Here is a 12,616-nt window from a genome sequence, read left to right as displayed (position 1 = left end):
CCAGTAAAAATGGGCCTATTTTATATTGTTCCAAATCCGTAAAAAATTCTTGGGGGGGGGGCAGAGTTGTCTTCAGAAGATTAGGGCCTCGTAATGTTTACAAGTAAGGTTTGCAAGCATCTATTTTGAATCCCGTTTTTTATCGCAAAGCATTAGTGTGTCGTTACTTCCGATATGGGCTAAAACAAACGTCTTACTTGGTGTGATTGGTCGCTATATCGGCAAATGCAAATCACAACCAATCCGTGTTCGCCTTCCTAAACCCCTTTCTCGCGAATGCCGAATGTTATCGAGACCCGCGACGAAGCTAAAGTCAGATAGATGCGGATCTGAAAAGCACGTTTCGATGGGACTGGTTGGATAGAAAGCTGACGGTGTCCTCGGTAGGAAACAGTAAAGAGGAACCATTGTGCTTGTGTCGGATTTCGTGAAAAAGCTTGATGTCGCTGGTAAAGCTAAAGCTCTGTGTACAGTGTGTGACGATGTCATTCTATACGGATCGAGAGGATGGAAAGCTTTACAGAGTCACGCAACCTCTGTGAAACACCGAAAACAGACATTCCGACTGAAAAGTAGCTACTCGATCTCAAGCGCTTTTCAACAGTCTGGAGCATGTGTAAAAACAAGAGGAGTTGGCTAAAAAGAGAGTGGAAAAATACGGAGAGGACCAATAAGATTTTAGCACTTGCTAAAAAGCTTAAACTTAAAGCTTAAAGTATTCTACCTCATGAAACTGTATATTGTTGTATATACTATAAATAGACTTTATATAATAACACAACCCATATATAGTAATCAGTGTGGGACTTCACTATCACTGTATGAGGTAAGAATCAACAGCTTTTTATCACATTTACACACCACTTTATGAATACAAGTAATTAATAAATCTTAAATATGGCATGGAATGTGTTTCCTTTTTTAGTTTTGATTTTGAGCAGCAAATTTGAAGTTACATGTTGGCGCTCACCAGGAATGCATCAGCAAAATTGCAGAAATTTTCACTTGAAAGGAATAGTGAAGAATCTTGGGATTTTTTTTATGTTAAAGTTTTAAATAGTGTGTAAATTGAATACACTTCATCTTCAGCATGTTTAGGCCCCGCCCCCGTCCCGGCCACACCCCTTCCCGCTTTTTCATCACTAGCCACTCTCATCCCTGATATATGTATTTCAAAGGGAGGGACTGGCAATGGAAAACGCTTGATCCTCTCTGAGGTTCCGCTTAGTCCTCTGTACCTTCAGTAGCATTTGGTCCACTGACCTGAGGTATTGAGCAGGTACCTAGAGGAGGATGAACTCAAAGAGGTTAGGTGGGGTGAGGCGTTTAAAGATTTCAACACAAAGTAATTTTTAGATGAACTCTAAAAATGTACAGGGAGCCTGTTAAGGGGTGAAGTTATGTGCTCTCTGCTCCAAGCTTCAGTTAGGGGGCAAACAAGAGTATTTTGGACCAACTAGACGTTTGAGGAAGGACTGGCTGTCTCCAAAATAAAATGCATCCGTGCGTGCACGCACTCACGTGCACACACACACAGACATACACACACATATACTCCATCCATCTATCCATTTTCTGATCCGCTTTATCCTCACAAGGGGTGCTGGAGCCTATCCCAGCCGTCTTTGGGCAGGAGGCGGGGGACAACCTTAATCAGTTGCCAGCCAATCGCAGGACACACAGAGACGAACAACCATCAGCGCTCACCCTCACACCAAGGGACAATTTAGAGTGTTTCATCAGCCTGCCATGCATGTTTTTGGAATGTGGGAGGAAACCATAGTATCCGGAGAAAACCCACACGGGCCTGGGGAGAACATGCAAACAAAGGGCTTCACATGCCCACAGTTGACAATATTGGTGACATCCCCTGATATATGGCAAACAGGTTCTAGGTGAGGGGCCAGACAAAGCACGGCTCATAGACCCTCATGATGAATACAATAGATGGACCAAGGTTTCCCTTGCCCGGACGCGGGTCACCGGGGCCCCACTCTGGAGCCAGGCCTGGAGGTGGGGCTCGTTGGCAAGCGCCTGGTGGCCGGGCCTACACCCATGGGGCCCGGCCGGGCACAGCCCGAAGAGGCAACGTGGGTCCCCCTTCCCATGGGCTCACCACCCATGAGAAGGGCCAAAGGGGTCTGGTGCAATGTGAGCTGGGCGGCAGCCAAAGGCGGGGACCCTGGCGGTCCGATCCTCGGCTGCAGAAGCTAGCTCTTGGGACATGGAATGTCACCTCTCTGGCAGGGAAGGAGCCCGAGCTGGTGTGTGAGGCAGAGAATTTCCGAATGGATATAGTAGGACTTGCTTCCACACACAGCCTGGGTTCTGGTACCATTTCTCTCGAGAGGGGCTGGACTCTCTTCCACTCTGGAGTTGCTCACGGTAAGAGGCGCAGAGCAGGTGTGGGCATACTCATACCCCCGGCTCAGTGCCTGTACTTTGGGGTTCACACCGGTAGTGAGAGGGTTGCCTCCCTCCGCCTTCGGGTGGGTGGACGGGTCTTGACTGTTGTTTGTGCATATGCACCAAACAGCAGCTCAGCTTACCCACCCTTTTTGGAGTCCTTGGATGGTGTGCTGGAGAGTACTCCTGCTGGGGACTCCCTTGTTCTGCTGGGGGACTTCAATGCTCACGTGGGCAACGACAGTGAGACCTGGAGGGGCGTGATTGGGAGGAACGGCCCCCCCGATCAGAACTCGAGTGGTGTTTTGTTGTTGGACTTCTGTGCTCGCCACGGATTGTCCATAACGAACACCTTGTTCAAACATAAAGGGTGTCCATATGTGCACTTGGCACCAGGACACCCTAGGCCGCAGTTCGATGATCGACTTTGTAGTTGTATCATCGGATTTGCGGCCGCATGTTCTGGACACTCGGGTGAAGAGAGGGGCGGAGCTGTCAACTGATCACCACCTGGTGGTGAGTAGGCTACGATGGTGGGGGAAGATGCCGGTCCGTCCTGGCAGACCCAAACGTATTGTGAGGGTTTGTTGGGAGCGTCTGGCGGAATCCCCTGTCAGAAAGAGTTTCAACTCCCACCTTCGACAGAGCTTTTCCCATGTTCCGGGGGAGGCGGGGGACATTGAGCCCGAGTGGACCATGTTCCGTGCCTCTATTGTTGAGGCGGCCAATCTGAGTTGTGGCCGTAAGGTGGTTGGTGCCTGTCGTGGCGGCAACCCCCGTACTCGTTGGTGGACAACAGCAGTAAGGGATGCCGTCAAGCTGAAGAAGGAGTCCTATCGAGCCTTTATGGCCTGTGGGACCCCAGAGGCAGCTGACGGGTATCGACTGGCCAAGCGAAACGCAGCTTCGGTGGTCGCCGAGGCAAAAACCCGAGCGTGGGAAGAGTTTGGTGAGGCCATGGAAGCCGACTTCCGGACGGCTTAGAGGAAATTCTGGTCCACCATACGACGTCTCAGGAGGGGGAAGCAGTGCACCACTAACACTGTGTACAGTGGGGATGGGGCGCTGCTGACTTCGACTCGGGACGTTGTGGGACCGGTGGGCAGAGTACTTCGAAGACCTCCTCTACTCCACCAACAAGTCTTCCTTGGAGGAAGCAGAGCCCGGGGACTCTGAGATGGGCTCTCCTATCTCTGTGGCTGAAGTCACCGATGTGGTTAAAAAGCTCCTCGGTGGAAAGGCCCCAGGGGTGGATGAGATCCGCCCGGAGTTCCTCAGGGCTCTGGATGTTGTGGGGCTGTTCTGGTTGACACGCCTCTGCAACATTGCGTGCTCAACAGGGAGAGTGCCTCTGGATTGGCAGACCGGGGTGGTAGTCCCTCTTTTTAAAAAGGGGGACCGGAGGGTGTGTTCCAACTATAGAGGGATCACACTCCTCAGCCTCCCTGGTAAGGTCTATTCAGGGGTGCTGGAGAGGAGGGTCTGTCAGGAGTAGTGTGGTCTTCGTCCCGGCCGTGGAACAGTGGACCAGCTCTACACCAGCTCTACACCCTTAGCAGGGTCCTCGAGGGAATGTGGGAATTCGCCCAACCAGTCTACATGTGTTTTGTGGACTTGGAGAAGGCGTTTGACCGTGTCCCTCGGGGACTTCTGTGGGGGGTGCTTCGAGGGTATGGGGTACCGAACCCCCTGATACGGGCTGTTCGGTCACTATACCACCAATGTCAGAGTTTGGTTCGCATTGCCGGCAGTAAGTCAGAATCGTTTCCAGTTGGGGTAGGACTCCGCCAAGGCTGCCCTTTGTCACCGATTCTGTTCATAACCTTTATGGACAAAATTTCTAGGCGCAGCCGAAGCGTTGAGGGGGTCCGTTTTGGGGGCCTCAGTATTGCATCCCTGCTTTTTGCAGATGATGTGGTGCTGTTGGCTCCTTCAAACAGGGCTCTCCAACTCTCACTGGAGCGTTTCGCAGCCAAGTGTGAAGCGGTTGGGATGAAGATCAGCACCTCCTAATCTGAAACTATGGTCCTCTGTCGAAAAAGGGTGGAGTGCCCCCTCCGGGTCGGGGAGGAGATCTTGCCCCAAGTGGAGGAGTTCAAGTATCTTGGGGTCTTGTTCACGAGTGGGGGCAGAAGGGAGCGGGAGATCGACAGGCGGATTGGTGCAGCGTCTGGTGTGATATCGGACGTTGTATCGGTCTGTCGTGGTGAAGAAGGAGCTGAGCCAAAGAGCGAAGTTCTCAATTTACCGGTCAATCTACGTTCCAACCCTCATCTATGGTCACGAGCTATGGGTCGTGACCGAAAGAACGAGATCCCAGTTACAAGCGGCCGAAATGAGTTTTCTCCGCAGGGCTCTCCCTTAGAGATAAGGTGAGAAGCTCGGTCATCCGGGAGGGGCTCAGAGTCGAGTCGCTTCTCCTCCATATCGAGAGGAGCCAGATGAGGTGGCTTGGGCATCTGATTCGGATGCCTCCTGAGCGCCTCCCCGGTTAGGTGTTCCGGTCATGCCCCACCGGGAGGAGACCCCGAGGAAGACCCAGGACACGCTGGAGAGACTATGTCACCCAGCTTGCCTGGGAACGACTTGGGATCCCCCGGGGAGAGCTGGACGAAGTAGCTAGGGAGAGGGAAGTCTGGGCTTCCCTGCTAAAGCTGTTGCCCCCGCGACCCGGCCCCGGATAAGCGGTAGATGATGGATGGATGGATGGATCCCCTGACATTACTTCCTACGAAGGCAAGGGAAAATATCAGGGGAAAAATGGGAAACCTTGCACAGTGGCACCATTAGTTTCAATGTTATATTTACCGTATGTAGAATGTCACTAAACGGAAGCATGTAGACCAGGGGTGTCCTCAAGGGCCGCTGTCCTGCCTGTTTTCCAGCTCTCCCAGGAGCAACACAACTGATTCAAATAATCAGGACCGTTGTAATGCTGCTTCAGAGCTGGCTGATCACCTGAATCAGGTATGTTGCAGTCAGAAGAGCTGGAAAGTAGGAGCTGGGCATGGCTGATGTATATGCTAAACAATAGCGGACCATGTACTGATCTAAGCGGGACTTGATGTAAACCTACTAAACAAAGTAGTATTGCCATGTATTCCATGGTGAGTTGCGAGGCAAGAACTAAACCAAGAAAGTCTTGAGCCTGAAACTAAAACACAGTTCAAGGTGTTCTAATAGTATGTTAATATCAACTGTGTCAAAACCATTTCCATTTCCATTTCCCGAACCGCTTAATCCTCACTAGGGTTGCGGGGGGCGCTGGAGCCTATGCCAGCCGTCTTTGGGCAGTAGGTGGGGGGAGACCTATACAAACCCAATTCTAATGAAGTTGGGATGTTGTGTTAAATGTAAATTAAAAACAGAATACAATGATTTGCAAATCATGTTCAATATTTATTTAATACATTACAAAGACAAGATATTTAATGTTCAAATTGATGAATCTTGTTCTTTTTAGAAAAGTTATGTTCAAAAACGTGTTGTTTTTTTCAGCCTCTGAGTTTGTTTTTTCATTCATCCATCCATTTTCTGAACCGCTTTATCCTCACAAGGTGAGCTTTAGCTTTACCAGCGGTCATACTGGGGCCTATCCCAGCTGTCTTTGGGCACTAACCTGAAGCGGTTGCCAGCCAATCGCACACAGGGCACACAGAGACGACAATCTGTGCTCACGCCTCGGGGCAATTTAGAGTGTTCCATTCACCTGCCATGCATGTTTTTGGAATGTGGGAGAAGCCAGAGTAGCCGGAGAAAACCCACGCAGGCCTGTGGAGAACATGTAAACTCCACACAGGAAGGTCGGCGCCGGAATCTAACCCTGCACCTCTGCCAACTTCCCCACAATATTGTGATAATTAACATACTCTGAGGTTCATATCGTGATATTGTATGTGACATTTAGATATTGTTAGATCCGTATAAGTAAGTGTGGATACTGTGTGGTCTCTTCTGCTCCCCTCAAGCTTTAACTTGAGATAGCAATTTTGCATTAGCCCAGGATCACCACATTGACATCATGGAATACTGTAACATTCAGGATTTTTCTATTCCAGGCGGTTTGTATGGAACTTCTTCAGACTGGAGAATGAACATTTGAATAACTGTGGTGAATTCAGAGCTGTCAGAGACATTAGCGTGGCTCCACTAAATGCTGATGACCAGACTCTGCTGGAGCAGATGATGGATCAAGAGGATGGAGTCAGGAACCGACAAGGCAAAAAGAGCTGGAAACGGAGCTATAGCATGAGTCTACGTAGGCCAAGACTTGCATCACAGTAAGTTTTCCAACACCAACAGTACAGTTGCTGAAATACATTATCAACATGCCAAATTGTAGTGAGGCTTGTAGCATCGTTAATCACATTCACTTTGGGCCATATTCTGTTGTTTGCACGATATTATTTTTGCACAAGTTCCTTATTTTTATTTATGGTTGAGCAGTGACCGCTACAAAGTTTCAATTGTTTTTTGTTTTTGTTTTTTTTTTACAAATTAATAATAATTTTTATTATTATTATTAGGGCCCAATCAGTGACCGCTGCAAGGTCTCTGTTGTTTTTTTGAAATTATTATTTATCAGTTTTTAGGACGTAAGAATGCACAAAAAAAACGCACCAAAGTTAGCACAGTTATCATACCTGGTTAAAATATTTTCAAGTTTGGAAAACTAAAAATGTCATTATTTTTACATTTTAATGATTTGCACGGAGCCTATTGAATTAATCTGTCAGAAAATTCTCAAGACATTGGTCATGCTCTATCCTAATTATTGTGGCTTTTTGGCAAACGGGGTGCACAGTTTGAGCGTCTAAATCAGGGGTGGGCAAACTACGGCCCACGGGCCGGTTCCGGCCCGTTGGTCTTTTTGATCCGGCCCGCCGAAGACCACAATTAAGGTTTGATTGCATTCATTTCGTTTGGACTTGTAATGACGGGTATTTCAACACCAGGTGGCGCAGTTACTTCGAGTTGCAGAGCACAGGGAGGGAGGGAAGACGAAGAAAGAGGGAGAGAGTAATGACCATAGAAGGGAAAGTGATATGTTCAGTATCTGATTAAACGAAGCGGGTAACAAAGTACGAAACATTCAGGAGACACCTGGAGTCGGAAAGACTCAAATCTACGAGACTTTGAAAAAACAAGGAAGCGATTCTTACCCAGTCCGATTCTGGCAATTTCCATGCTCAGAGTGAATTGCTTGTGGCTTGAGTGAATGAACATTTCCTAGAATGGTTTGATTGTTATCATGTTAAAAACTTTCCGCAAACTGGACTGCTAAGAGTCGGAGAGCAGTCAAATGTGTAGAGCGTGAACAACAGTTCAACAGTACACATCCTTGAGGAGAACCGGTGCTGAGTGTAATGGTGGAGGAGAATGTTACATTATTACTGGCATACAAAGACATTGTGCTAACTTCTTTATTTTCTATTTCTAACTTTTGGCCCGGCCCTCCACAATATTTTCTGCTTCTCATTTGCCCCCCCCCCCCCCCCCCACTCCCGGGAAAATAATTGCCCACCACTGGTCTAAATGTACACGAAAACTTATAAAGCTTCGCATACACATCACACCTGGCAAAATTGTCATTGTTTTATTAGTTTAATGTGGAATTTTCAGAAAACTGCTCACTAGCACCCCATAGAGTTTTTTAACGAACCAGCCGTGGTTGTATGTTTCACCTCGATCTACGATAATTTGGTGGTAAATCTAACAATCCAAGTCTTACAAAAAGGTCTCTTGAAGCATGTGCAAAATTCTGCCATTTTGAATTTACTTTCAAAGTGGGTGTCGGCCTTCACGACAGCAGCTGCTCTAACTTGACCCACTTTATCATTATCTTAAGATTTCTCCAATTTGATGGTAGTCCACAGAAATCTACGAACTTGTTTTTCATCATAGTGATAGCGCCACCTACTGGCTAAAGGCAACATTCTTTATTCTTGATTTTTTTTTTCCAGTGGATTAACAAGATGTTCCCCATACATGCTGGGAATTATGTTTAGGCCTTTATCATGTGGCAACACGATGTTTGTGAATTTTCCCAAAACGCTGTTGCCATGGAAATGCGCAATTCACCAATAAAACAATGCTGATTTTGAGTGTATAAACATGCATAAAAACTTTGCACTCACATCAGGTCTGGCAAAATTGTCAATGTTTTCATGGTTTTTTTTTCTAAATGGCTCCCAAGCCCCCCTTAGAAATTTTGTAAAAACTAGCTCTGGGTATGTTTGCTCTGGATCTACGAAAATTTGGTGGTACATGTAAATTTGGAGCCATATGCTAAATTTAACAGAAAGTCTACCATTTGGACAATTTGGCGTCACGTTGACTACAAAGCTTGAAGTGTCTGACTTATCCGTGCAATTTATAACCTTCCTATTTGTTTTTCCCCCTCCAGATCCAAGACTCGTGACACCAAAGTTTTGATCGATGATACAGATGATGACTCCTGACATCAGGCCACGCCCCTTGCCTGGGTCCATAATTTATTCCGAGGAAATGCTTCCTAACCAAGGATCTACCCAGCAAGTTGGGCGTTGAACTCACCTGAGTTTTAAGACTCTCATGCCTCTGGATGAGCCTCAATGCATGAGCCTCTGCACAGGTTCAGAACTATTTCAAAAGAGAGAGCAAAATTGAGAGTGCAAGCAAAACTGTCACTGAATACTTTTACCTATCATTTACCTTCACTCATAACCTTCAATATTCTTACCTCATCCGACAAGAGAGTGGAACTACTACACTTGTAATCACCAAAACCCCAGATGTATTAAACTACACCCGCTCCTCAACATTCCTCTCCTCCAACCCTCCAGTTTGGGATTGACAATCCAGGTTTTTGGAACCTAAGCAGACTAACATGCACTGTCTGTGATACACTGCAAAAGTGGATTGAGGAGTATAAATTTGTTTAGGAAATGTTCATTCCAGTTCCAGGAACACCATATTCCCAGCTTTCTAAACATCCGGTGACGTTTGAAATATTTACATAGTTATTTATAAGTGTATTAGTCAAAATGTCTGTTACATGTTGATTCTGTGACTGTAGGCAAATTTATTTCGAGATGCGTACTCTGAATTCAAACATTTTCCACCATAATTCTTTATCTGAACAAATGAAAATGTGTCACTTTTGTGGTAGTTCTTAACTATTATTATTTTTATAGCGCCTCTCAAGGGACCCAAGCATGCCAAATATATGTAACAATCGGTTAATATTTTTATCATTATCTGCAGCACAATGCAAGGCCAAATGTGATATTGGGCTCGACATTCACGCTCATCCCAAGTCTGACATTTTCTAACTGTGCGCATGGGCGGGCTAAACTTGGTTTTGGTATTTTCGCAGACACATGCAGTTAGAAATGGGTGGCTTGCACCATTGTGGGTGTGAACACAGCCAAATTGCTTCACAGCCAGTGGAAGCGGCTCCTCTCATTCCCTTTAAAATCTGTGTGTGAGTGGTGCATATTCTTTGGCATGACAGAAGCAGAATCTGATTTCCTGAAGTCCATGCAGGAGGTTGAAGTGTGCAAAGTACATCAGTGAGGAACTGCAAGCAGACGTCGATGGACGACGATGTAAAGATGGCCAGGGTGGTCACTCGTGTTGGGCATCAATAACCGTGAATCGAATAGAACTGAGACAATCATTGCAGGCCTCTCAGAATCGTTCCAATTTTAAAATGTTAGTTTGAAATTTCAATTCTGAGTTAGCTGCGTGGGAAAGGCACGAACAAAGGAGGACCTAAGGAAAATGTGTACCGTGTGCAACCCCTCCCGCTGCCAAGGTGCATGACAGCTTGTCCCTGCTGGCTGGTCCTCTCGCCGTCCGTTCACCACCATGTGCCGAAGACACGCGTGCCACAGTGGCAACCCTGGACCCGCGGCATTAACTTTCTGCAGGCAGCATGACTGAGAACTATATGGATCACAATATTCGGCTAAGTGCATCTATGCTATTATTAGGCCAACAAGTTAAACTGGAACTAAAATAGTGAGTAACAAACTATAATTTAAACTAATATAACTAACTAACTAATATTTAACTTACAGCATAGACAGCAAGAGCATAATAATAAAAATAAAAAATCTGATTTGTATAGCGCTTCTCTGATAACTCGGACGCTTCACAGCGGATAGATTATTCATGTAACATGCAACATAGTGTATGATTACATCAACTGCTAAGATTACATTTTCCTTGGTTGCCCTTCAAATGCAGCTTCATGTTTTTCAAATACAGACCATAATCTGTTCCAGAAGGCTGTTAAAAAGCAATTTGTTTGTTCAAAATCCGAAACTATTTTACAAGCCCATGATTAGGGGCTAATACACAATGCAGAAATAACAAAAAAAACAGTCAGATTTGCATAAATTACAATAAACACGTCTGCTCACAATGAACGTTACACGAGCAAGCGTCACTTCCTCGTGTAAGGAAGCCGAGAGGAGTCGAGTGGCATATTCCGGTTTGCTCAGTTTGGTTGAATACCGGTTTTCGGTCGTAATCCGAGGCGTAATAAAATTTTCTGGTCGAACACCGATTTGGTCGAGAACAGACACGTTCGAAAACCAAGGTTTGACTGTGCAGTACAGTTTTTTATGCCTCGGATTACGATCGAAAATCGGTTCTTGACCAAACTGAGTGCACATGAATGCGCCACTCGACTCCTCTCGCCATCCTTACATGAGGAAGTGTAGTGTTCCATTGTAAGTAGAAGTGTTGAATAAAGCTTTTTTTTTAAAGCATCCATTGTGAATGGACATGTTCAAAAAAAGATTTTTTTTAAAAGCATCGTGTTTGTTGACATCTACACAAATCGGAATGTTATTTCTGCATTGTGTATCAGCCCCTAATCATGGCATCAAAGAAAACAAGTGGAAGTAGTAAAGCTGGTGGAAAAAAAGAGAAAAATAGTGCACAAAATTATTGAATTTAATAAAGCTTTGATGGCGAAATATGAATCAGGTGTGCGTGTGTTTGTATGGGCTAAGGAGTTCGGCATGCCGAAATCTACAATAGCAGCATCCTAAAAAAGAAAGCCCATCTTAAAGTCACTGATGTGGCTAAAGGATCTTGTGTGTTTAGCAAACAAAGGCCACAAATATTAGAGGAAGTGGAGAAAGTTTTGCTTATTTTCATAAATGAGAAACAGCTAGCAGAGGACAGTCTTAGCCAAGATACAATTTGTGGTAAAGCAAGACAATTGTATGGAGATTTGATTTAAAAAAAAGGATCCTAGCATCGCCCCTGAAGAGTTGGATTTGAAAGCAAGCAGATGGTTTAAAAAGTTTAGGACAAAAAGTGGGATTCGTCATGGGGAGGCAGCCAGTTCAGACAAGGAAGCTGCCGAAAAGTTTCAAGTTGAGTTTGAAAATCTCATCAAGGCCGAGGAATATCTTCCTCAGCAAACTTTTAAAATGGACGAGACTGGACTTGTGTGGATAAAGTGGTTTAGAAAATGGATGGAGAGATGTTACCTCATACCATTACTTTAGGGTTTATTAGTTCAAGGTGTAAAATTATGTAATCTGTAATTGTCATGATGAGAGAGAGTGAGAGAGAAATGTTACAATGTTAATGTTTGTTAAAATTTTTAAAAATAAAACATACAAAATGTTTGTACAGTTTGTTTGTACAGTATTTTGCATATTACTTGCTCTCTTATTACACGTGTATATAGTTTATGGTGTAAAATAGTTTAAAAATGCTTGAAAAAAAGTTGTTTTCCAGACCTGGAACGGATTAAAATTTATTATATTGATTATAATGGGAAACAGTTTCGGTTTTCGAACAGCCTTCTGGAACAGATTATGGTCGAAAACCGAGGTATGACTGTATATGTTTTTTTTTTTTCTTTTTAAATCAACACTCTGTTAGCCCAGTGGTTTTCATTAATATACCTCATGAGCGATATGGAAAATCTGCCACAGTGTAGGCCATTCGCACAAGTCTAGATATCAATCTAAAATATATCTAAAAAATAAATAAGAGATCAAAAATAATGTTTCAGACAAATATTGAGCAAATAAATAAATAAAGAACACATGAGCGCTACCGTAATGTAATTTTGAGTCATTGTGCAGATCTCAAAGGTGAAAATCAAAACATCTACATTTATATCCATACATTTTTTGAATTGCTTCTCCACAATCTTAATACATACTGAGAATGTTCCAGCTGATGTACGAGACCATCG

The 12,616-nt window shown here is 45.0% G+C and overlaps 1 protein-coding gene across 1 annotated transcript in view; it reads left to right on the top strand.

Annotated features, from left to right (window-relative positions):
- Nucleotides 1-12,267, top strand: part of LOC127616689 (xenotropic and polytropic retrovirus receptor 1 homolog) — a 106,218-nt gene extending 93,951 nt beyond the window's left edge. Inside the window, exons 15-16 of the mRNA XM_052088462.1 lie at nucleotides 6,465-6,686; nucleotides 8,813-12,267. Coding sequence (XP_051944422.1) covers nucleotides 6,465-6,686; nucleotides 8,813-8,867 — 277 coding nt within the window. The 3' untranslated portion in view covers nucleotides 8,868-12,267. The remainder of the gene's footprint in view (nucleotides 1-6,464; nucleotides 6,687-8,812) is intronic.
- The last annotated feature ends 349 nt before the right edge of the window (nucleotides 12,268-12,616 follow it).

This window comes from Hippocampus zosterae, chromosome 15 (assembly GCF_025434085.1).
Source record: "Hippocampus zosterae strain Florida chromosome 15, ASM2543408v3, whole genome shotgun sequence".
Taxonomy (NCBI): Eukaryota; Metazoa; Chordata; class Actinopteri; order Syngnathiformes; family Syngnathidae; genus Hippocampus; species Hippocampus zosterae.
The sequence above is the reverse complement of the archived record's forward strand: the minus strand, read 5'-3'. Positions and strand labels throughout refer to the sequence as shown.